We start from the raw sequence: 27165 nt of genomic DNA on the forward strand, positions 1-27165 counted from the left end.
AGCTCTCGGATACAAGCGGCCGAAAAGAGGTTCCTTCGCAGGGTGGCAGGGCGCACCCTTATGGATAGGATGAGGAGCTATCACCCGGGAAGAGCTCAGAGTAGAGCCACTGCTTCTCCACATCGAGAGAAGTCAGCTGAAGTGGCTCGGGCATCTGTTTCGGATGCCGCCTGGATGCCTACCTAGGGAGGTGTTCCAAGCATGTCCCACCGGGAAGAGACCTCGGGGTAGACCCAGGACACGCTGGAGAGACCATGTCTCTCAGCTGGCCTGAGAACGCCTAGGGATCCCCACAGAGGAGCTGGATGAAGTGTCTGGGGAGAGGGAAGTCTGGGGTTCTCTCTTAAGGCTGCTGCCCCCGCGACCCAGCCCCGGAAAAGCGGTTGAAATTGAATGAATGAATGAGACACAAATAACAAACAAGGATCAAAGTGGTTTGCAGATGCCACCAGCTTTATTTGAAATAATTGAACTGAATGTAAATCTTCATTTCAATTAAGAATGAAATGAACTTCAGTAGAAGGAAATCATTATCTCTTATCTCCAGCTCAGAGGACAAGACTAATAACTGTAACATCAGTTAACGATGATGTCATTATTATCATGGGTCCAAGTCTAAACACATCTACGGTCATAACACGGTCATAACAGTAACCTGTGCTTAGCTTTAAAATGGCATTGAACTAAATTTTCAGTGGAGAATCAACTTTGACAGTTTTATTTGTTACATGCCCATTCCTGGGTTTATATTAAGCATTATTGTATCTAAAAAAAAAACGTTTATTTGTTACATTGGAAATCATTTTTCCAAACACTGATACTTTAATTGACAAACAAGAAGTCTAAAAGAGATTACATATTTTATCAGAGCAAATAGACTAAGTGCTTGATTCTGCCAAATTTGCATTCATTTCCAATACCTTGCTCCTTAAAATACATTCATCTTCAAATTAGCATTATAAATCAGATATTTGGTCTGACTTGGCAGGATGAGGCGAGGAAAAACACTGTAGCCATTTTGAGCTCTTCAGTCATCTGATTCTCACTTACTCTTCCCAAGAGTCACCATACTTGTTCTTTTTAGCTGGAGGAGTAAGAAAGAAATCATCTTACAGATTAAAGGATACAGGGACATTAGGATTATAAAATATTTATGACCCAATCAATGTTCATACAAATCATTAAGCAAAGTTCCAATATGCAAAGTGTATGCAGTACACATGTTCTTACTTAAATTTCCTGTGGAGATCATTTAGTTTGGTGCACATTATATACCAAATACATTCTTTTTTTTTTTAACCACAGCATTTGTAAACTTAACTGCAATCTTGTGTGTCCTTTTTAATTCTTGTATATTGTTCAAATTAACTATATCCTTTCGTCATTTTAGTGGCTGTTTTTGCCCCATTGACTTCCATAATAACAACTTTTTTTTTTTATTGCAAAGCCATGACACCACATAATCATGCATTCTTAATTGTTAGTGGTTTCCCTGTTGGGAAGAGGTCAGATGTGTATTTTTTACCATCTAAAAATAAAAAGCAACAGAAATTATTATTTTAGGCTCAGTTGCTAATTATAGGCCTTACTGTTATAGCTACATTACATTAATACTTTACAGCATCATCTGATTTTTATTGATTTTATTTAAAGCTAAAGCCAAAATTTACTAAACTACTTACTAATAAGTTAAAATAAGATATTTTATGTTTACACTGTGCCAAAAACATATTAATCAGTGACTTCAAAGCAGAGATGGGAAACAAACAGTGATTATTGTGTACTGTTAGACATCCAACAATGTACACGATAGGCATGGGTGGTACAAGATTCTAACAGTATGATAACCTTGGATAAAAAAAAATATATATCACTGTTTTACTGTATTGTGATTACTGCTCTAAAATATATTCTTTTTAAATATCTGGGTAAAAAAGAAGAACTTTTTCCACTTTTAACACAATGGCTGTGTCCAAAATCACATACTTCCATACTATAAAGTACACTAAAAACAGTATGCAAGCAGAGTAGTATGTCTGAATTCATAGAATTCAAAAAACAGTCTGTGAGAAGTACCTGGCTGACCTACTGCTTCCGGCGAAATTCCAAAGTGTGCATCTGATGGATGCTACACTATCCCATGATGCACCGCAAGAGAATTTATGAATGGGAGTGAAACGGGTAGGTCATATGATAATGACAAAATAGCATCCATAGTTCATACTGTATAGAGCGTAGTTTTCTATCTGTCTAGTAGTAAATTCAAATGCAAATACAGCATCTACTATGTAGTAGGCTATTTGGGACGCAGCCAATATATTTTATTTTGAGAAACATTTAAAATATTTTGGTACAGTGAACATGTCAGGCTAAATAAATCAAATTATATATATATATATATATATATATATATATATATATATATATATATATATATATATATATATATATATATATATATATATATATATATATATATATATATATATATATATATATATATATATATATATTTATATATATATATATATTTATATATATCAGATAATTTTGGCAGTTTTAAGACCTTGACTTTTCCAAAAGTCACTTTAAAACGGTTATTGTCCCATGCCTAGTACATGACCCTGGATTTCACTTTGGCCAACCCAACTGGCACTGAATTAATTCATGGGTGCTGTGATATTTATAAGTTAGATATTCGACTCATCATTTTATAGGCTTTCAAAATCTTTACAGGGCTCACACATCATTGCTTCTACACATTTCCTTACAAGTTATCGGTTACTGAAGCTCACCTTCCTTTTTGGGTTCCGTCACCTCCATTTGTGGTTTCATTTGCGTTTGGTTTTTCTGTGGGAGCGTGACTTCATAGTGCTCCCTGTTCTTGTTACGCAGTTCCTCATACAACACTGGCTTTTTCTTGGGCGCATCCTCTTCTATATAGAGTGGCGCTTTAGGATAAATGCAAACTACTGGTTAAACATCTACCAAATCCTCATTCAGTGACAAATGTACTTTCCCTTTGCCAACTGTATACAAATTAGTATTTGTTCAGGGACATTTATCTGGCGGACCTGTTGCAGAAAGCTGATTACAGTGAATACTCTGTTAAATTTAAGTTTAGCTTGAGTAAAGTCTGTTGTGTAGGTTAATGAGGGTGATTTTTAGCAGGGTTCTTTGGCATTGTACACTTTAGAACAAACTCTGATTTGACAACATTAGCTAACTGAACTAAATGTAAAATTAATACAGTTTGTTTTTGGTTTGGTTAACCCAACTCCGAATCTCATGAGTCTGTTTACTAGATTTGTCCAACAGACTAATGGTGTTCATGAGCAAGCATGGCAGTACCTTGCGAAGGTAAATCATCCCTGATGTTAGCAGGACCAGAATCACTGAATCCAGAGCTGAAAGGAGTGGGCTCGTATGACTGAGATGGGGTACTGTAAGTGTAGTCACTGGTGTAGCTGCTGTAGCTCTCAGATGCAGAGCTGACTTGTGTCCCAGGCTGTTGGACGGACTCTGAACCAGGCTGCTGGGATTCTGATGGGTTTGGATCAAAATCGGTTTGGTTCATCCTATAAAACAAATATCATTATGTAAAAAATAAATAAATAATTTACTTGACAAAGTAAATCACAATAGAGTGAAGGTACAGAACAATCTACAACTGTATAAATTTCAAGGTCACTGCTTAGGCCCATTTAAAGTTCTATACTACACTGTAAAAAATGATCGTTATTTTAACTAAGTATCTGTAACCTGGTTAACAGTAATTTCCCTTGATAATTATGACTAATAAACATAAATTGACTTTCCCAGAATTCCCTGCAAGACACTTAATTTTTATGCTTTTTTGTTGACATTGCTATGGTTCTTCCCATTTAATTTTTTCGTTCTCATCAGTTATGTACATTAGAGCTTTATGTTACATCTAATGTTGATATATAATGTTTATTGCAATAATTTATTTTCATGTGTGTGTTACTGTGATGCTGTTTAGCGATTGTGTTGCGGAGACGGAGTGTCTTCAGTTGCTGATTTTATTTAAATTTTACAGATTTGTTTTACAGTGCAACAAGAGTAAAAGAGCAGAGTTATATAAAAGTCAACATTTGAAGTAGGTCAAAAAACGTTTTTCAAAATTGTTCTAAGACAATTATTGATGATGAATTGTTTTAGGACAACTTTGATGAAGGTTTTGAACCACTTCAAATGTTGACTACTGAATATTTTCTGAAGCATAGTAGAAAAAACTAACATTAGATTAAATGTAAATACTAATCTAATTAAAATTATAGAAACCCTTTAGATATTGCTGTTAATCTAGTATAAGATGGTAAATATCTAACAAACTTGATTTAACTCTGTTTTAAAGTTACTGAAACTCTCCGACAGCCTCCAGATGAAGGCCAAAGGGGTGAAATTTTCAGCCTTAGCAAGAGAGATTTCTAGAATATTGTACGTGTTTACACCTTGTCTCAACTACACGTGACGTGACACTGCAACATTCGATTAAAGGTAGGTTTTCCATGTTTTTTTTTTTTTTTTTTTTTTAAATCAAACATTTATAAATTGCTTACAAATATATAATAAATATGAAAATGGAATATAGCCATTAAAACATTTTAAAAAACAAAACAATTTACAAAAAAAGAAATAAATAATAAATGAATGAATCGTGCATGTAGTTGAAAACATGAACTTACTGAGAAGGCATGTGATGCAGACGTCCCTGTCGTAATGCCTCTCCCAGGGGCGAGTTCTCCAGTTTCATAAACTTTTCTTGACAGACCCTCACGTAAGACATTTTCCCACCAATGTATCCAAATATGCCAGCAACTGCACAACAATCATTAATTGAAAATGCCAACTTCCATACAACCTTTTTTAATATTGCTGTCTATATAATTTTGTGCTGTCTGATGTTCTATATACTCACAGGCAACTTTGGGAAGAGCACCAAATCGTGGAGATGGAGAAAGCATTCCTATGGAAAATTCATAACAATAAGAGAATTTCTTTACTTTTGTTTTAAATAAAGAGTTAGTTTGCCCTAAAATTAAACTTTTGTCAAGATTATGAACACAAGTGAACAGCATTTTGAGCTGCTGTTTGTCCTATTTAATGCACTCAGTGTATGTGCTTTATTTTCGTTTATATGCGATTAAAAGCCCAAATAATAAATTATAAATAAATAAAATAAATAAATAAATAAAGTAAAGCAGGGATCATGTTTCTGACTTTGAATCAATTAATATGAATTTCATTCTCTTGACGCACCAAGTAATGGTCTTATAAGTTATAACAAAGAGCAGAAAACTAATCTAAGAAAAGGTTTCATAAAAAATATCTTCATTTGTGTTCTTTAAAATTATTGAAATATGTATGGATTATTGGTTGATCTTATGGCTTTTATTCACAAATTGGAAAAAAATGTTCAACGTATTAAATATATACTTGCTGCATTTGATTACAAGGATAGTCCACCCAAAAATTAAAATCCTGTAATTGGTTAAACATTCTCTGATTGTTCCGGTCCTGTATAAATTATCTAGATTTCTCGTCGAGATCTCAGGACCCCTCAGTGAATGGTCCCTAGATCTGTTTGGTGCTGAGATTCTTCCAAATATCTTCCCTCGTGTTCAGCAAAACAATGAAATGTGTACAGGACTGGACAGTCCAGGGGTGTGTTTCTAAAAACCATCATTAGCTAACTAAGGTTGCAGGTTTGTTGATTTGGTGCAAATCCATGGCTTCAACGAACATTCGCAAACTGCGTAGCAAACTTGTATGTTTCCAACTACACCTCCCAAGCTGTAGGTAGAAGCATAGTTTCTGGCTGTGTTATATTCCCAGTTACCCCCCCTATGTCCTATTCATTTAGAACGTTCCAACATTTAAACTTGTAATGATTTAAAAAAACAGTCATCTCTCTTAGTTTTATTTCTCTTTCAGAGTATTTTTACAGTTCAGTTTTAGCGATCTTCGTGTTAACAATTGCGCTCCCTTCGCAGTGCACTTTGAAAACATTTATGCCATTTTGAATGCAGCCATGACTCATGACGAAAGCTATAGGTGACCTATTATTTAAATGCGGAATTTACGTTACGTCCCCAAAACCTGTAAAACAACCAAAATATATAACATATGTTAATGCTTTTAATTTATAGTAGGTTATTTATTAGGAAATGTATCTGTACTGTAGGCCTATATGACATGGGCCTGTTGGTTAGAACATTTCTGCAGTGGTTTGAATGTGTCAAATTGTAAAAGTAGACTTTTAAAAAATAAATAACAACAACAAAATAATAAATGAATGAATAATAATAATAATAATTATTATTATTATTATTAATATTAAGCAGGATTTTTTTTCTTTTCTTAATAAATAGCTTACTGTAAATTACCACCATTAGCCTAACAATTTATTTGATTTATATATGGGATTAGAATACGTGTTACTAAGGGGTTTTATGTTTTAGAATAAATGTGGCATATTCTCAATAATATTTGTAAAGGGAACATTGGCCCTATACGTGTCATTTACATATATTTCAGTTAATATGTCAAACGAGTGAATATTTTAATCAAATCTAATATTTTTTCCTCCAAAGAAGTTGTTACTCCACCCTGTTTAGAGCATCATTATGGACATTTTATGTTTTAACTAATGTGGTTCAAACGATGGACAAAGCAGCTACAGTTTTGGGATATACACATCAATACATTATTTTTTTCCCAAACAATGCATCGTACTGTGGTAGCTTAGCCACGAGTTATGTCGTTGTTTGGAAAACGCACTCCAGAGAATGAATGAACGAACAATGACAGAATTTAGGGTGAACTACCCCCTTAATTTCCATGACATCACAATAACCTTTATAGTAATTATTAATTACAGGATAAGATTTTTTACTTTATTATTATTTTAATAGACACTAAAGATACTTTCCAAAGGTATGTCTAGATGTATTAAGTATTCCGATAAATGTTGGAATACTTAAATCGCATTTAAAGAAGCATATCTCAGAATATTTAGAAAATGTTGTATTCACTATGGAAACTTCCACGAATGTTTTTACTAATTTACAATTGACATCTTTTCTGGTTCTAAAAACTCACTGATAATTCCAGGTTTTCCATGACATTACAAACTGGAAACATAAATAAAAACCTGAAATATAGAACTTGAACATACCTTTTGCTACCAGTACTTGAGTGATTCCGACTGCTACTGCAGAAAACGGTAAAGCTGAAAACAACGAGAAAGCACACACACATGATCAGAAAAGCTTTCAGAGGCAAAAGCAACGTAAGACTGTATCTAGCAACATCAAAAGCCAAAATGTGATGCAGATAATGAACATTTAATATGAGTGGATAGCATTACTCACATCTGTACCAGAAGCTTTCTGAGTTGCACTCCCTGAAGACACGCTTCTCTTCTTCAGTGGGAACATACGCAGAATTAAAAGCACCCTGAAGAGACAAAATTATGAACACCTATTGATGATCAAGTGACACATTTTACTTTTTGAAGTACTTCTGCATGAGACAGAGCAGTTTAGGTCTGGTTTACAAACAGTGTCAGGTGAATTTACTGCCTAAGTTACCTTACTGGACCCATGCTGGACTTGGGCAGCCGGAGTGAATCCAGACGATGCTTGCGACATGGCCGATTCTAAATGCACAACACAATCACAAAAATAACGCTTTTGCAGTAGCCATGGGATTATGCAGATTACCAGTTCAACGGCACATTTTATGACATGACCTCCAGTCGACTCTTATTAGGAAAACAAACCAACCCGGAAGTGCAGGCGTTAGGCCGGAAGCACAGGTTAAAAGTCTCTTTCGATTTATTGTTTTGCCTTGATAGCTTTTGTTTAATGTATAAACAATTATGTAATGAAAAATGCTTTACTGTAAATTCTACATCGATTAAAAACTAATTTTAATTTCCCGGGTTCTTAATTAAATGAATGATTAAATATATACATGTATATGTTTTCTGTTTCTTTACCTGCATAAGTAAATTTGTTTATATGTGAATTGTTTTCATAAGAAACGTAGACTTGTAATAACATTTGTAATACACATCTAATATTAAAGTGCGATTTTAAAATAACAATAATCAGAAAATTGTAAGTGTTTTCATGCGTTTATTATTTTAAGAGACAGAAAGCGTTCAAGCGCGTTAATATGTGCAGAACTGTAACTCAATAAGCCATTTACAGCAATAACTAATGTTTATGCTCATTTTAGACAATATATAAACACTTTAGGGTGCACAGAGAAACTACATTTAGCTTAATAGAATCATAACTGACACTGAAGTGTCAGTATAAGTACGTTATTAATCGCTTTTATTTGAATGTCAATAGCATTTAATTACTTCTATCGACCGACTTTACAGAGAATAACTAATCTCATAAACAACGAACAGTAAACGGGTCTGAACTAAAAAAAGATTGATTTTATCAGGTCTTTGCAGCTTACGAACGCGTATAACAAACCGAGGGAGTCATGTCCTTCAACCAATCCAGTAGCAGTGTGCGTTGATTGACGTCTCAATCCGCCAATAGAACGGTTCGTTTGTTAAGCGTGTGAATGCGCGGGGCGGGGCTTGGATCCGCAATCTTGACACCGCAACTCCCCTATCAGAGGAGCGGATTGTCAAAGCCGTTAGCCAGCGCTGCTCCAATCTGATAGACAGGGAGGTGGGCACGTTGTCATTCGTCGAGTTTTTAAGGTGTTTTGCGAAAAAGATCGAGAAGATCAGCTCCAAGATCGAACATTTGAGGTCAACGGATGTAAAATGTTGTTTTTGTAAAGCTGGAGTCGGTCTCGCCATTTTTGGAGAGAAGAACCATCGGGTTTTCAGCGCTAGCGCGAGCAGGCTAACTGGCGAGGAAAAGCGCAGCTGCTCTAAAAAAAGGTAAGAAAGGCCGAATTCAGTTTGACTAACCTCAAATATCCGACGTCTAACGTTGGGCAGGGAGAGTAAGCTTTCTGTTTTAATTCTCATCGGTTGTCGTAACACATGTACTTCCCCTCGCAGGATATTATCAGTTGGTAGACAAGTTATGTTATGTTGACCTGCATTTGAAGCGAAGATGAGTACAGTCAGTGGTTGTGTCACGAAACATAGTTGACACTCTACCTAGACAGCCTTTCTGGGTATCTTTGGTGACATTCACGAGTTAAACAGGCCACACGAAACAAAAGTTTAAATGCGCAAACCATCTTGTAAGTTTTTGCGAGCTAAAACTGCGTTTGGTCGGTCAGAAAAACGACAGAAGCCGTCTTTTTGCAAGCATGTGACGTTATGAAAACTCTCTAGAAGAGAGATGTCGTTACATGTTCAGTGGAGGAATCAGTCATAATAAAGACCTGCGGTTTTAGTAACAGGATGTAACTAGGCTGGGTTTAAAAGCCACCAAGTCGTGTTCATTAACAACTCTCCTCTTGTTTGAAACCACCAGATTATCAATCTTTAATTTACTTTCTCTTTTATTTCCTCAAGAGGAAAGGTAAAAAATGTTAATAAATCCTGAGGAGCCGTTAGTTTTGTAGTTATTAATCTGCAGACATGGCTTTGTTTCAATTTAGACAAACTTTATCTTGGCCATCTAATAAAATCTGTCACTTGAAAGGCTCACTGATGTTTATTGGTGTCCTATGCAAACATGTGCATGAGTCATAAATGATGTTAACAGCTCGAGAGTCTCAGCATTTGGCGAGAGAGGGCTGCCTATTCAGCAGGGAGCAGAGAAGAGTTCACACTCCTGATCTAAAGTGTGAACTCTTCCTGCTTACCGCTTTGAGTGTCAAGATAGTAGTGTTTCTCTTGTGAACAGTAGTGGTGTTCAGGGGGGAGACTGTTTCATAGGATTGTTTTAGCATAGGTGTTCTTGCAATTTTTGCTTTTAAATTTGCCTTTGCATCTAATAATACAGGCAAATAATCATTGAAAGTCTTGGTACAAAAAAGTGATTTTGAAATACTTCTTTCAAAAAGAAACTTGAATGAATTGAATATAGAATTAAATGTAACGTGAAGAGCCAGAAGCAAATAAATAAGAAGTATTGAGGGATTCTCTTTTCTTGAGTTTTACTTTTCATTTCTTGTCAGTATTGTTTAATAGCTAGCCCACAGTAAAGTCTTATAATAATAGATTTTACAGTTTTGTTTTCTAAATTGTATGCCAGGATGGAATGTGAATAAAATGTGCACCACACTCTACAATTATACAAAACAATATAAAAAGTGATCATGAAATGCGTCTTTAAAAAAAGCGTGAACTCAACTGAATATAGATTATAATCTAATCTAATGTAATGTGAAGTGAAGAGTCAGAAATGAATAAATAAGTAGTATTGAGTGATTGTTTTTCTTTTCATTTCTTGTCAGTATTGTGTAATAACTGGCCCGAAGCAAAATCTTTTAATAATAGATTAAACAGTTTTGTTTCCATATTGTGTGGAGTGCTGGAATGTGACCAAAAGTACACACAACACTCCACAATTATACTAGTAGTTAATATTTTGAAAGTCTTGGTACAAAACGTGATCATAAAATACTTGTTTAAAAAAATTAACTAAATGTAGAATGTAATGTAATGTAAAGTGAAATGAAGAGTCAAAAACAAATAAATAAGAAGTATTGAGTGATTGGTTTTCTTTTTATTTCTTGTCAGTATTGTGTAACAGCTGGCCCACAGTAAAGTTTATATACTAGTAAATAATATTTGAAAGTAGGTACAAAAAGTGATCATGAAATACATCTTAATAAAACTTAACTGGATGTAGAATAGGCATGGGAAGATAACCGGTTTTAAGGTTTTAAAACCGCTAAAATTTTGTTATACCTTTCCTAAGGTATATGTACTTTTTTTAAAATGTTTTTTTTTTTTTCAAATGTGTTGTAAAAAAATCTGTGTTTTTGAAACTAATGAAGACAGCAGAATTCAATGATTTATTTTAATTATTTAGCCTGATATGTTTACTGTTCCAAAATATTATAAAATATTTTCCTAAAATAAAATGTATTTTGTTCAATGGGAAAAATGTTATTTTTTTACCCAGACATTTTAAAAGAATATATTTTAGAGCAGTAATCTCAATACTGTGAAACCATGACAGGGCTTGAAATTAACCTTTTTCCTTGGTAGCACCGGTGCTCCTAACTTAAAGTTTAGGCGCAAATTTAGTCACACCTACCAATTATTTGCACCGTTACTACAAGTTTTATATATACAAATTTGAAATCAGCACCTATCGAATCTAACAAACAAAAAAAATCTGCATGCGCCCAACAGCCTTGCATGCTTGAATGAGGTGAACGATGCCAAGTTAACTATAATAACTGTGCTGTTCTCACGGGTGGTGTCTGATATTGCACAGATGATATTGACATATGACTTATTATTTGCATACGTTATCGTAATATCAATAACGGTCTTTTCATGAGTTGCAATATTAGTTTAATCTTAGTGAATGCATGCTCTTTTGCAATGGTGAACGCGGTGCCTGACGCACGACTGACAGCATCCTGACGATTAAATGAAGGATTAAATAACGTTAAAACATCTTGTGCTTAAAATGTGTAGATGTGGCAAACACTGTTACCTGAAAACTCTGTTCCACCGGCTTTACGGTGAATGGCTTTAGTCATTTTCACAGCGGACTTTAACCCACTGGAAGTCTTTTTTCCACTCTTCGAAAACTTTTAATGGTGAATTAACGTTCAACACAAGAACATTAGTAAGATGTGGCATTATTTGTAACTTTTCAAAATCTGTCAGTGTTATTTTCATTGTCTCATATCCAAACCTTTACATTTTCGCAGCTGTAGATCCCTGTCATCTAAACCGAGTGATTGACAGCTGATATTAACCAATCCATTCACGTTCTGTTCCAGAGCAGTGGGCCAAAAAGAAGAGCTTGAAGGCGGGGAAAGCATTGCTTCGTTTACTACAGCAAGTTGACATGTCGACTGTTTTTTTTTTTTATTATTTTTTAGGGGTTTTCACCTTTATTGGACAGGACAGTAGAGAGAATTGAAAGGAAAGTGTGGGGAGCTGAGAGAGGGATGGATTGGCATAGGACCTCGAGGCGGGAATCAGACACATTGTCGACTGTTTTAAACCATTCCTGAGCACTGCGTTTGGTGTTTTTTGGTGCAAAGATGCACTCAGCATGAACATTTTGCGGTGATAACTGGTCGCACAGCAACATTTTTATTCACTCGCACAAATACTCCCAAATATATTTTGAGGTCGCGTAGATAAAAATTTGGGCGTATATACGACCAAAACGATCGCAATTTCGAGCCCTGCGTGATATTTTTATCCAAGGTTATCATACCGTCAGAAACATATACCGGCCTATGCTTAATATAGAATGCAATGTAAAGAGTCAGAAACAGATCAGTTTGGAGGAATGAGTAATAGTTTTTCTTTTTCTTGTCAGTGTTGTGGAATAGCTAGCCCACAGTACATTATTTTAAAAATCTTATGATAATAAATGTTTCATAGATGTAACTGTTTTATTCCTATATTGTTCCAAAATGAATAAAGGGACTAGGCCGACAGGAAAATGAATGAATAAATGTTCCAAAAATGCAAACCATGTTCTAAGGGGGGTCACGCAGTGCTGTGACGTGTCTTTACATTTTCAACACGTTGTTGTTGGTTTTTGTGAGAATATGCACAACGGTGGCGCCACTAGACGTCTGTCCATGAGGTCTAACAATGGCTCAGGACGTCAAGCTTTTCTTACTTAACAGCGACCCCCTTAACAGATTAAATGCACAAGCAAGCTGAAGCAACTTGAATGTGAACACAGGAAGTCTTGCAGAATCTCTCATGGCTAAATGTCTTCCCAGTCAACTAACACGGTGAATGACCAACAAGAAGTAGGTTAGTAGACTGCAGTTTACAGAAGATGTGCAGAAAAAAGTTGAGGGGATGGTGTAAATTTGACATTTTAGGTATGAGCTGCGTTCTGATAATATAAATTCGTTCCACATGTCCGTTTACAGATTTTGTGCCAGTTTGTTCCCCCCAACCCAACAGAATTTCTATTCATCAATATTTAACATGCTGGAAATGTATGATTTGAGATCAGTGTGGCCACAGTATAATTCTGAGCAGACTTCTATATTTCTGATAGGGTGATCAGGAGTTTAAATAGGGTTGTAAGAGAGAAGAAAGCTTTTGTCTTGTAATGTGAGAGTACCATAATTCTATAAGGACAGAATTACGTATCTGAAGTATCCAGATCTAATCAATATGCTACCCTCCTTGATATACCCCTTACAACAATTTACACAGTGAGCTGCTTGAATATTTAATTCTATTAAATTTTTAACTAGCATCCTAGTGGCGGTGTACAGTGCTATTAGCATTGATAACCTAGTAAATTACCGTGTTTAAGAGATGTTCTCAGTAATTGCCTCTTTGCTGGAACTAATGCCCCATGCTAATTAGTCTCACATAAATGAAAGAGATACAGTGCAATATGTTTGTCATCCCGTGGGATCATTTTGACATGTAGGAGGGAGGGAGGGGAAAGATGAATTAGTTTGCAGCGACTCTGTCCTAATTTAAATCTAAATGTGCCTGAGGTTGCAGTGTTGCACACCCTCTTAAACACACACTCTTCTTGTTTAATACATTAGATAATAATTACTACAGCCGCAATTAGAAAACTTGTTGTACGGTGGTTTACATCACAGCCATGTTTTATGTATTCGCTTGGCTCGTGACATGCGTCCATCACTTGTTATGCTTGTGAGAATCTTTTTTTTTTTCTCATGTGACTTTGTAATGCAAGCATGAATCAAGAATCTAAAAACTGCATTCTTTTGACTTTTTCTTTGAGTCATCGGTTGTTTGAGGCAGTATAAAAGGGTCTTTTTACGAACGGGGCCAGACAGTCTAGTGTAGGTGGCAAATGAATGCACATGTGGGCATTTTGGAACTCGGACTTACAGAACTGGATTTTTTACAACTAACGAAAGGAGCATTTTAATGGTCCTTCTTTTTTCCCTGAAGAAATGATACAATCATACATCATTTTGCCTCCGGCCTCTTGTGCCCTTCAGGGATGTTGCGTAATTGCGTTTGCTAAGAGAACTGACACAAGAGTCATGTATTCAGTGGTCCACAGAACGCTGCGGATGACTGTCATGACCATATTTTCCATACGCCTACTGTGCCGTTGTGACACCACTGATCTGCCATCAGCTGTTTCACTGAGATTGCCAAGAAAATTAAAACTACATTCTTCTACATACAAGACCGGTTTATATTAGGGACAAACTACGTGATGGTCATTGTGACACAAAACAAAAACAAATCTCTTAGGGTTGAATCCCTGGAATTCATCTTTGGATGGATAAGCTGGTGAGTATGGCAGCTGTGATGTGAACTTGCACTTTACCATGTGGTTATGCAGTTGCGTGCAAGCGTTCAGTTAAATTGTAACATTTAGTCTACTCTATTTTATCATTTAAAAAGGGCTGACTTGCATTGCAAAGCTAAGTATATAATGCAATTAATGTCAGGCATGCTGAACAGTTATTGTAATCATTTTTACTATGACTGTTAGCCTGTTTTATTTCTCGATTAAATACTGAAACATTTAATTATACATTTATTTATTTGAAAGGGTTACATTTTCAACATGTTGTTTTTTGTGAGAATATGCGCAATGGTGGTGCCACTCAACGTCTGTCCATGAGGTCTAACAATGGCCCAGGACGTCAAGCTGCAAGACTGCTTTGTTGAACTGTATGTGATGTGTCCGGTGTGTGATACCTGTGAAGTTATGTCAGTTGCCGTTTAGGGCTGTGCTTTTCTTACTTAACAGCGACCCCCTTAACAGATTGAATGCACAAGCAAGTTGAAGCAACCTGAACGCTTTATTTATACACCCAATTGTTTTATTTATTTGTTTTTTTACTCTATAAGATGCTTTTTTTGCAGAAAATATGGGATATTATTATTACATATAGCTAGTTTTATGGCTAGTTTGTTGTTAAAGGCATAGTTCGCCAAAACATTTGAATCACCTCATAATTAACTCTCTCTAATGTTGTTTTAAACCGTTCTTAGTTTATTTCTTCTGTTGAAAACAAAAGAAGATATTTTGAAAAAATTCTGGTTGTTGCCACCCATTAAATTCTGTAGTAAGAAAGAAAAGTCTATGGAAGTCAATGGGTGCCACGTTCCAGGATTCTTCTAAATATCTTCTCTTGTGTTCAACAAAAGAAAGAAACTAAATTAGGTTTTGAACAAGTGAAGTGTGAGTAAATGATGGCAGAATTTTCATTTTTGGGTGAACTGTCTCTTTAAGCCTTGCCATACACATGCTGAAATTTGCATTGGATGCAGGTGTGAAGTACTGCAGTAGGGGAAACTCTATCAGCGCACACAGGGAACGGAGTGCATTATTAATGCCCAGGCTGCTGGTTCTGTCCGACCCTGACCAATCATCTTCCTCTTCCCCCATAATTCATCCCTGTGGCTCATGCTCTGATCTCATGCATGCTTGCATGATCTCTGCCGTCTGGTGCTCTCTCCATAGTTAAGACAAGGACAAGGGGATTACTCTTACTAATATCAGCATATGAGAGGGAGAGAGATTTACAGAGGGCAGATAAAAGCAGACAAGGCTGTTGCTCTCCCTAATGTAGTCAGAAGCTGCTGCCAACCTATAATCTGTCTGCCACTCATCACGATTTTTGTTTTTGTGTTGTTAATCTATAAACGGTCTTGCACAACTCCCTGGGTAAAAGCAAAACCAGAGCAATAGTCTAACTATAAGCAAAAGCAAAAGTTTAATCTCGGTATAGGAAGAGTTTCAAGGTCAAAGGTAAGAGCAATGACCTAGTTGGCCAGTTTATTTCTTGTTTAAGTGTGGCCTTCGCTTGTTTGCGTATGTATAGCTGAACGTTGGTCTATAAAGCGTTCTTATCTGTTGACTGGAAGCATGAGTTTAGTGTTTTATGTTCTCCAGAGCTTACTTGCATTGTCATTAAGGTTTCCGTAAGGAAGAAAATGATTGTCATGTATGAGCTCATTCTGATCTCCTACAGATATCACCATAATATTATGAATTGGTAGAGAATTGCGTCTTAAACATTTTTTTTTGTGATGTTGTGGTTTGTGTTGTTTTTTTCCCCTTCTAATTTGCCCTTAAAAATTTGAGCGATGCTACAGTCTAAGCAAAATGAGCTCATTCTGATAGAGCTGGGACACGACAGTGTTTGCACATTCTTCACATTATGCTGGTCAAATGGTTGGTGCATTTAGCTCTGGCTTATAAAGTTTCATACGATCTGTACGTCATAGTCTATCCTCAAGGAATGTATTTATACACGCACATTCTTTTTTTTTCTACCAAACAATTAAAGAAAATTTAATTTACCATCCTCTATGCCGCCTCTGCATCTGTAAACTTAAAATAATGTTATCACATATTCTCTATAATGATTATAGTTTACTATATTCTGTTTAGGTCAGAGGTGGGCAAACTACGGCCCACGGGGTAAAGTCTAGATCGGATACGCGGCTGGCCGGAAGTGCGATTATGCACATTAATATAGCAGCATTTTTTTATGACACTGTACAACAATAACTGATATTTTTACAGTACTGTGACGGTTGGGTTTAGGGTTGGGGTAGGCGTTAATAAAATACAATTTATTGGGTAATTTAATAGATAAAATAAATAATACTTGGTACAACTACTGTTTTTAACTTACTGTGACGGTTCGGTTCGGGGTTGGGGTGGGGGTAGGTGTTAATAAAATACAATAAATGGGAAATTTCATAGATAATATAAGTAAATCTCGTTAACTTTCGGCCGCATCCATATCTGATCTAGCAATAACCGGCCCGCGAGCCATATGCGGCCTGCTGAACGCTTACATCTGGCACGCGAGGGAGATTTTAAAATGCTGCTTTTGAGTAACGGTTTGCTTAATGCAATACAAGTGAACGCCATTTGATGGCAGTATTGCACGCGGTACAGCACGCGGATAATAAAATGCACTCGACTGTTAATGACTGAAAATGAGTCAGGCAAAAAAATAAAAAATTGACTCTGAATGTCGTGTGTTTAAGAAAGAATGGACAACAAAATACTTCTTCACCAATATCGGACCGAAAGCGGTAAGTCTAATATGCCAAGAAAGTATTGCTGTTTTTAAAGACTACAACCTAAGGGACCGATCACACCGAACGTGCATTTACGCTCCAAAAATGCGAGGTGCACCGCACTGCCTTTTTGTTTACAAAAAAAAAAAAGGAGCGCAGTGCGTTTTTTTTTTTTTGAAGGTCGTTAGGCAACGACTGAATCAGCTAGGTATTTTGCGAGGGTGTTGCTGTTGATATTAATTTAGCTTTATTTTCAGGCTTTTTGTTCACATTAACGCACTCATAATAACATGAGTTGGAATAACAAAGACTAAGATTCTTCCGTTTTATCTCGGTTTTATAGTGGATGATAGGAGCATATTAATACAAGCTCAAATGAGATTGTTGTGCATTTGTCTCAAATTATATAATAATTGCTGGTTAAATGTGTTAATTTTTGTGATATGAGATTTTTTCCATCAGACAATATCTTTTCTATTCTCCCCTTAAAAATTATTATTATTATTATTTTTATTGTTATTATTATTATATTTTATAAGAGATTATTTTATTGTTTTATGATGATTGATAAGTGATGATAGATATAAATAGCAGTGCAAATTCATTTGACTCAATAATAACCATTAAAAAATCTGTTTTGTGTTAATGTTTCTGTTGGATATTACATGTTCTATGCATACTGCCACTATAAATAATAGTTATTTTTTTAAGGATTTGACATGTGGCCTTTCACTTGATTTGCAAAACTTGATGTGGCCCTCGGGTATAAAAGTTTGCCCACCTCTGGTTTAGGTACATAATTTTATATTTAATTTACTTTGCAATGTGAGTAACAAAATGTTGAACATTTTATTTTAGTAATATAAAATTTGAATAATAACATGTAGTGTTGTACGGTTTGCTGGTGCTATGGTAGGAATGTGTTACTATGGCTCCAAAATACTGGCGGTGCCACTGTAGTTTATATACAGTAGTATCGTCATTAATGGTCTGTCAACAATACATAATGTTACATGTGGAAAAGTCACAAAAATGCTCAAACGTTTGTGCAACAATAGACCATTTTATTTGAAAAGTCTGTGGAGCTCTTTAAGGTTGCAAACCGTGTAGAATTCACGCATTTTATGGTGCCTTATTGAACGTTTTCTGATGCTTCAGTTCAAATCTGAGACCCCATTTACACTAATACATTTTAGTTTTAAAACTGAGTTAAAATGTGATATTTAATTCATCTTGTAGTCTAAATGTAACGACATATTACCCGACTTTGGTCTTTTGAATCTATTACTTGTTTTCAGGTAACGTGTTTTGGCTGAGCGCAAAGAAAAGTTAATATATTAATTTATGTAACCACGTACACAGATTCTACACATTTGACTGATTGCTTGCATTTATTTCCTATAATGTATAAACTTATTGTACGCTATACTTTTATAATGGCCATTATTGATTATTAAAACTGATATTCAGCAAAAGAGATGGTATGTTTTGTATTATACGAGTTTTTTTAATATATGGCAGTTATGTTATAGGCTTCGTTTTGTTATAAATACGCATACAGTGAAGATGACGCTCATATAAATATGTAGTTACACGACACCTCAACATTTCTGCTGTCTGTAAGGTAATATCAGAATGAGAATAGGCAGTTCCTTGTATCATTATTTTTTTATTTTATTATGAAGAAAGTGAAACAATCTCCAGTGTAGATGTGAATGAGGTTATAAAGTACATTGTTCCATTTGTAGATTTACCCGACTTGTCCTCGGGAGTTTGTTTTTCTTATCAAACTTGCGAAGTCTAAACTTACTAGGAGAGGATGCAAGACTGAACTGTGTGTAGGCTACTTGATATTGAGGAAAAAGCCCCAATCAGATGTGTCTGCAGCCACGCCTCCATTTTAAGATGTCTCTGTTTTCCCACATCCACACTAACATGGAGTAGCAGCGTTTTGAAATAAAGCGTTTCCAAACAGCTCAGTTTTTGGCGCTCAAACTCTGGCGTAGTGTGGACGGATGGCTTAACCGCAGCAAAAATTATGCGTTAAAAAATTAAAACGTATTAGTGTAAACTTTGCCTGAATCAGTTATTTTCTGCTCCTGTGAACATGATTTAAAAGCTGCAAGAACTGCGACAATCTTTTTAAAAGAGCGACTCGCAAAGTTACATTTTGAGTTACTTGCCTGATAAGACTGAAAAAATACTGGAAACATTGCAACTGAATTTTTGACCATGTCATAAAGCATAATTTGGTTGAAAAAATGCTCTTTTCGTAACAAATTTCATTTAGTATAATTTGTGTCTTTATTTGAATGAATTTTTTTGTTGGTCCGTTATCTAAAAAATAAACAAAAAGAAGGAAAACATTTTAGGTGAAGTGACGTGCAAATGCTTTTTTCAATAATAAGGGAATCATTAATTAAATTCAAATAGGCCTATTATAACATATAAAATAAAGTATTTCTGACAATTTTCTTTATTTCATGGATTTGATTTATGAATTACAGTTTCACAATACTACTTGGTATCTCAATACTTCAGCTGGTATAGTATCGTAACATGAATTGATGGTATCCCACCCGACAACCCTAATAACGTAATAAAACTAATGTGAAATGTGTCAACAAATTAAACATGCCTACCACTACTTGCATTTAGAATGTAATGAAGCTGTCTGAGTGATTTCCTATTTTGTAACTATTGCCAAAGTATGTCTTAACACTTCCTGATTGGTCACCTTGTTGGTAACTGATAGAGATGTTTTCATTTGTCAGACCCTTCTCTTCCCCATTCTTGTGCATGTATGGACGCGAGTTCAACAGAGATATTTCCCCTCCTCTAGGGAGTGATCCGCTGTCCATCTCAGTCAATGGGACTCTAGTCTTTATTGTTTCGTATGCAATCATCAGGTCATTGCAACATGGATTTATTGTTCACATTACACCCCAAGTGGATAATGGTACAGATTACTGATGGTTCAGTTTGTATCATGGTTTTAGGGTCAGTTTCTGTAAGGCTTGGTAAATGATATTTTCAGTTAAAAAGGACACTGTCAATTGTAAATAAAGAGAAAATTATACTTTTAAAAAATGTACACACCAATACAATAACGCAAAGATGCTAATGAAATAAGCGGCGCCAATGCATCACCAAAGTGTGGTCTTAGAAGAAAACGGCAAGGGATTTGAGTGCCCTTTAGGTTGTGTGCATGCCTGTAGTTTAGCACTCAAATATTTTAAGCACCCAAAAGTGGATGAGTAAACTTTTTAGGTTTTTCTACACTGTTGCTCTGTGGTGTGTGTGTGTGTTCGTCAGTTTAACTTTGCTCTGGACAGTCTGTCTTTCCTCTGTTACTGCTTGGCTTCAGGCTGGTCCTCAGCCTTGCCAAACAAAACAAGCCCCTCCTTGTCCTGGGAAAGTAGCTCTTTATGTCTGTGTGTTCCGTTGGGTTTGTTATCACTTGTGTCTCAACTTTCAAATTTGTGTCTCAAAATTGTGTGTAAGTGTAAAGGTAAGTGATAGACGTGAATTTCGGCTGTGTACACAATTGGGTTCTCAGACGTGACGCATTTTGTAATGGTGTGTGTGTGTACTCAGTAAAGTGTGAGAATTTGTTTATGAAGGTGAAGCTTTGGTGAGAGTCTAGTTCTTTTTTGTGGCTGCTCTGGTGTAACAGGAAGTTAGATGAACTATTCGTAGTTTGCGTGTGGCCTAAGAAGGGGAAGATTGGTTATGTTTGTGTGTGTGTGTCATTGTAACCGGCTGACATTTACTGCTACACTCTGCATTCTCTGATCATCATATAGAGGAGTACTATATAAAAAGAAATAACTAATATAAACTTGAACTTGAGTGTCCTCTATAGGGATGGGAATCGTTAAGGCTTTAACAGTATTACTACTTTTATAGAAACCACTTATCGGTTCGGTACTTTAACGGTTCTCTTATTGATACTTTTTATTGGTACTAAAACAAAAAAACAAATTTAACAGAATTAACAACACTTTTTATAATAACTATTTTAATGTAATATAAAACAAAACCAATAATTCAAAAAAAAATCCTGTAAATGAATGTACAATGGATTGAAGGAAAATGTCTCTTAGTTTTTAACCATTGTTCTGGAGAAAAATCAACATGTTTGCCTTTTCCGGCAGAAGTTGGGATCTTTCTTGGTTTATTGTGCTCCCTGCAGTTGAAAATACCCACTTTGAGTTAAAAATGCTGTTAAATAATCAGACAATGTTTATGATTTTTACATTAACATATTCACAACCTCAGCTGACTGCGCGCGCACCTCATGAAACGGAGGAAAGGCTTGCTGCGTTCGCTGTTGTGATATTCTTTAAACCGACAGGGGGCAGTCAAAGAAACTGACCGAATTATTTAAAACTAATTATTTTTATAAATTATTTTAATGATCATAAGGATTTTTATAACCATTCAATATTTTTTAATCAAACTTTGATGCATCACTTGCATTTGTTCATATCTCAGACAGTTTTACCTGTTAGAGTTTATTAAAATATTAAAGCGCTCTACAAATATATATTTTATTATGGCAAGAATAAAAGCACAAAAAAAAGTGCACAGATTTAGCCAGATCCACAATTCACATGTTAATGTCTGGCTAGTTATAGTCCTATACTTATGCTAAAAAGGCAATAATGGTCCAACATTCCTGACCATTATCACCAATAAAGCCTAAAAAACAGGGCATCAGTATATTGTAAACCGATAGGTTCAAGTATTCCTTTCCAGTTATCAAAGAAACAATTTGTTCCTTAATTTTAGTCTTGTAACTATTAAATTGTTTTAAATTCAAAATTGTAATATATACATCAGTGTAAAACCTATGACTTGTGGAAAAACATATTTCTGTAATTGTGTACCTGGGTCTCCACTTTTGCCATGGCCTCTTTTGGCTTTAACAAACTTATCCCTCAGGTTTTCCAAACTTTTAAACAAAAACTTTATTTCTTTCCCACTGTAGCAATTTCTAGCCAAGAACTATTGATCATCTGGTTATCTCTATGATCACAGATCATAAAGATGTCTGTACAGTGGTACTGATTCAGACAATATCTCTTCAAAGTGTTTCATATTCAACTCAAATCAAATGTGGTGCCACACAAACTGTTTGCTCGTCTCAAAAAAAATCATGTGCTTCGCCAGCCGAAATCATGTCACGCGCACCCAAAGCAAACCTCCACAAACACAGCGACGATGATACATTCGCCGCGTGCACTCAAGCAAACGAGCGGATGCGTCGAGTATAAACCAGGCTCCAATGAGTTCACACAGTTTTGGGAGTTAACAATGTAAAAATAAGCAAGTTTTTTTATTTATTAATAAGCATAGTTATTATTAGGCTCTTCATAGGCTATATTTGTAAATACAGTAATGTAAAAGCATTTTTAATATTTACGATTTATTTATGCTACTGCAGAAAAAAAAATACTGTTTTGAATGTAACTGAATGTGTTTGTTTATTAAACTATTAATATTATACTAATTTAAAGAGACCTTATGTGGTTGACTGCTAGCATAACGATGTAGATGATGTACCTTTAGCTAGGCAGTCAAACTTTTGATTTGTCTTTTTGCAGTCAATGCCCTTTTGAAAGATGCTTAGTCAGATTGCTTGCGTTTTCGCTTATACAAGAAAAGAACTTGTTGCCTTTGTTGCAACGGGCATTTTCGGTGTCCACTGGGGAAATACAACCTGTTTGGTTCTTTCTGCCACTTGACAAGCTTACGAGCTGTGTGTGCGTGAGTATGTGTCGCAAACTATGTGTACGCACTTAGCGCGAGCCTCTACTGAGTGTTCACACACAGCCAAGAACTGTGAAGGCTTTTATACTTGACGCACTCGCCATTGTACTATTGGGCGAAAACATGCGAGACTGCGCAGACGTATATCAAATATCAAATTAGAAAGGTAGGTCAGGTAAATTATGCTACTGTAAGTAATGTTTATTCAGCAATAATTCTCCAGTACCAATAGCAGAACCGTCAATGCCAGAGCTTATTGGTACTTTAGTCTTTTATAAAAAAAAACCCATCCTTAGTCCTGTAGTACTTTCTATATTGCTCAAAAAGAGATCCCAGTCTTGTTTAATGCATGACTCAATAAGAACAGAATATAAATACTCCACATATCCACTGCACCAACATATTCAGCTGTAACAGTATTAGGTGACATTCAGAGCTAAGAAGCATTTTTCATTAGCCTGAAGATTAAATGGTGTATTAATCATCTACTGCTTGGAGTAAAACAAGTACTCAACCTCTCAACTTTTACATGTTTGTGTGTGTGTGTGATGATCTGGCTTCATTAGCACTTTTAAAAACAGACAGAGAAAAGGCGCAAGTTGTTCCTCCTGGTTTTGCTGTGTGGTCTGTCTTTGGCCCTTTTGATGTGCAGTGTAAATATGTGCGTTTATCCGCCCATGTGATTGAGCCGCAGTGTCATTGAGCACCACAGGGGCCCTGAGTAGTAATTATAGCTAATGAGACACAGGTAGTCTGCCTAACACTTAACACTCCTATAAATACGTCTTTGGCAGCCTGCATGGCTTTTGTTTTAGCTCTGATGGCTCTGTCAGTGTGTAGGGCACAGTTTATGTAACTGTGCTTGGATGGATGGATGGATGAATGACTGGGTGGAGGAAGGTAATCTGTAGCTTACCGCCTAGGAAGAGTCTTGCAATCCTGGCTCAGGTTCAGTCAGATGCCACCAGACCTAGTTTGGGTGCCATATTCGCCCTCAAGCACACATTTTATATGTGTGAAACCAGAGAAGGCATGGATGCATAATTTCCATTTTCACATGTCCTGGATTGCTGTACTTTTACTAGTCATGTAGTGCATGTCTGTGTTGACATTTGTTGGAGTTTGAATTAGTTTCTAACCCTTTGATGCGGGTTGGATGATTTTCCTGCTCGTTTGCTGCCTAATGAACCATGCGACTTTGTTCTTTTTCCCTCAGATTGACGTGACCTGACCTCGCTGGCCCACCACTCAGTTTTGACGCAACCCTCCTCCCTAAGCTCTATGGCCCTCGGGTACGTCTGCCACACCTCTTTTACTGGTTTTAGGTCTATTAGTGAATATTTAGCATGTTTGTGCTTCTATAAACTTTGTCTTTCACATTAATACTGGAGCTATAAATAGCATCAAACCTGAATCCGTATCAAGATCTCATAACTCATCTTGACAAAGTACATGATTTAACAGCAGTGATTGGAATGCGATATGTGGATGGTTGCATGCTGGGAGTTTTTGCGGATAGTGGCTTCAGCAGGATCGTGTTGTGTAAATTCATAAATGCAGGATGACGGTTACATCATACTGCTTTACAGATTGCTTCATCAAAAACACAATCGTCTCGGTCTGCGCAGATGGTCTCGTTGTTGTGTTAAGGGCAGGATGAAAATTCCTTTGGGAAGTCTGAATAATCAAACAACAGTAGCCACAGCGCAGTGGTTCCGCGGTCATCATTAGTCAGATATATGAGTCACCATTTCACTGTCTCGAGAACTGCTGGTAATAGCCTGGGGTTTGAGGTTGAGGTTCACATAAGCATAAAGGCCTGTAGGTTTGATTCCAGGTAGCCATGACCGTGGACTGGAGTTAATGAGATCCCTTGCCACCATTTTAACATTAAGCTGCTCTTCCCTAATGTCAAGGGAATGTACAGTCAGGCTTTTAGTAAGTTTTAATAAATGGCAAGGAACCTGTCTAAAGACCTATTGAAAGAATTTAAGTTGGAATTTGGTGTCATTAAACATTTTAATGTGAATAAATGGCTGTTAATACACATATTTAGACCAACGTCAACATTTGTATGCTGTTTGTAATGTTTATTATAGCAAAGTGTTCTAATATCCCTTACATTACACTAAAGAAAGCTAGTCATCCAATATGGTTAAAATGATTTGTTGACATGGCTAAAGGCTAATGTTTGTTGCTAATCTTTGATCTTAAATGACCTAGTGTAATAACATGCTTTGATTAGTAGGGGACTGTTGCAAAAGACTATAAATCAGCCCACCGAGATGCAGACCAATAGATGAATACATGGTGCTTATTAGAGTGCGTAGAATGCCAAACTAATGGAGTGTGAGAGGTTTACAAAACAAACGACAGTGGTAAGAAAAACATCGGTTAATAAAGCTAGGCCTGTCACAATAATCAATATATCGACTCCGCGTGGATGGAGATGACCTGGACACATGGACATGACCTCAATCATTTTCGGGGAGGCAATATATCGGCCATACATAAAAAACAAAACAAAATCTAGCAACATTTTAGCTGATTGTGCAACATCTTTAGCTCTACTGGAGGTGTCAGTGTCTGTATGGCTAAAAAAATACACTATAGTATTTACTATAAATTACTTTAGTATATTTTCATGCTTGTGTCTGACAAATGAAAATAGATCTGGTAGCAGATATCGCAACCGGTTACTTTTTACCTGGCACTTTTTTTTAACATTTATTATTATTTAAGATATGGACTTTCACATTCTGATTGCAATGCCTAATTATTAAATCGTTAAAATTACTATAATGTAAATATTTTTAAGAATAAAATATATGTTGTTTAGAAAGAGTGCGCTTGCATTGGGATGCTATTATATTGGCATTCTGTTGGCATTGTATAATGAGTGGCATGAAATGGTCTTAAAATGACAATAATATTGTTTATTGCAATGTATCGTACAACAAAAAAACGATATCGTGACAGGCCTAATAAGCATAATAGTGATGTGGATGTGTTTGCACAAATCATTTTGTGAGCTAACTTTAGGGCTGCACGATTTGGAAAAAAAAATCTAATTGCTATTATTATTATTGTTTAATTTGTTTCTTATTAACATTGCGATTTTAAACTGTGATTCACTACTATTTCATAAAACAGGTGCAGGATTGATGTGGTTTTATCAGAACCAAAGAAAGACCAAGCATAATCACAAACTATGCAACACTTTTTTTTTTTTTTTTAAACCTCTTAAACACTGTTGCCATTTTTTTTTTGCCATTGTTGCATTTAAAGTGCAAAGAACACGAACAATTTTAAAAACAAAGTCAACAAGAAAACCTTCACATTTAGATTGTGGTACATTTTTCACATTGTACAGGGTAATTTGCTTGCAAAATGTCAAAACTGTCAAAAACTACTTGTTACCAAATTTGATCCAAAATTAATTTCATCCAAATAATCACTGATTTTGCGATTTGAGTTTAGAAACGATTAATCGTGCAGGCCTAGCTAATTCTAAAAATATTCATTTGTATTGTACAAATAATTATAAATAAATAGTCATTTTAAAATAGTAACACAGATGTGATGGTATTCAAGTCTGCCTACTGAAAAGTGAGAGAAAACTAGCTTCAAATCCAAAAAAACGCTCAGCAGACTGACTAGGACATTTTTAGATCATATATTGAAAGGAAGTGGAGATGTCATCCATCTTTTAACAGTCTGTCAGTGCAATTGATAATTCCAAAATCTAAAAGTATCATGTTGTATAGAATGGGTATAATTCAATATTTGAACCTAATGGCAAAAGGTAAATAATCATCAACACCTACTAATTAATTATTTTTGTTTAATAATTGTCAATTAGTCAATCAATTGTTTGAATAATTTTTTGATTAATCAATTATTAATAATTATCCCCTTTTGCTGCCCTTCCAACCAATAAGATGCTAGAACTGCTCCTGTTACAGCATGTAAAAAAAAGACAAATAAATGGACACAACGTCAAGAGCTTTAAGAAAACTTTTTATTTTTTCCTTTGACTTATTTGTTACTTTTTTGGCCTCCTAGACCAGAGTCGTAACAGCTGGCACATACAAATTTATGAAACTCTTGTGCTGGCCTTTAATGTAGGTGTTAACTGGTCTTTAGGTAGCATTGAACAAGGATATTTCTAACCGTAGCCACAAATAGAGTGAATGAATAATGGTTTATTTTTTCATTAT

At 35.6% G+C, this 27165-nt stretch overlaps 2 protein-coding genes across 3 annotated transcripts in view; one reads left to right on the forward strand and one right to left on the reverse strand.

Annotated features, from left to right (window-relative positions):
* Positions 1-432: 432 nt before the first annotated feature.
* Positions 433-7809, reverse strand: ociad1 (OCIA domain containing 1). Of its 2 annotated transcripts, none has more exons than XM_056481329.1 (8): positions 7622-7809; positions 7398-7482; positions 7202-7255; positions 4943-4990; positions 4710-4842; positions 3352-3578; positions 2796-2951; positions 433-1084 (listed from the first exon to the last, which is right to left on the reverse strand). In XM_056481329.1, the coding sequence occupies exons 1-8, from the start codon at positions 7628-7630 to the stop codon at positions 1047-1049; spliced, it is 750 nt and encodes a 249-aa protein (XP_056337304.1). In that variant the 5' UTR covers positions 7631-7809; the 3' UTR covers positions 433-1046. The 2 variants fall into 2 exon arrangements, with proteins under 2 accessions (XP_056337304.1, XP_056337303.1); XM_056481328.1 differs by having other exon boundaries at positions 7617-7809.
* Positions 7810-8697: 888 nt separating this feature from the next.
* fryl (furry homolog, like) overlaps positions 8698-27165 on the forward strand; it is a 159332-nt gene continuing 140864 nt past the window's right edge. Inside the window, exons 1-2 of the mRNA XM_056480793.1 lie at positions 8698-8941; positions 24162-24237. The gene's annotated coding sequence lies outside the window, so the exon portion shown is untranslated. The remainder of the gene's footprint in view (positions 8942-24161; positions 24238-27165) is intronic.

This window comes from Danio aesculapii, chromosome 20 (genome assembly GCF_903798145.1).
Source record: "Danio aesculapii chromosome 20, fDanAes4.1, whole genome shotgun sequence".
Lineage (NCBI taxonomy): Eukaryota > Metazoa > Chordata > Actinopteri > Cypriniformes > Danionidae > Danio > Danio aesculapii.

What these genes read in the sequence shown, in the direction of transcription:
- ociad1 (XM_056481328.1), bottom strand. Translation starts at nt 7,676, where the DNA reads ATGTCGCAAGCATCGTCTGGATTCACTCCGGCTGCCCAAGTCCAGCAT. An exon ending in CTGCATCACATGCCTTCTCA is followed by an intron (nt 3,579 to 4,709) that starts GTAAGTTCATGT and finishes TTTGTTTTATAG; the next exon opens with GATGAACCAAACCGATTTTG. An exon ending in GGATGATTTACCTTCGCAAG is followed by an intron (nt 2,952 to 3,351) that starts GTACTGCCATGC and finishes TTTATCCTAAAG; the next exon opens with CGCCACTCTATATAGAAGAG.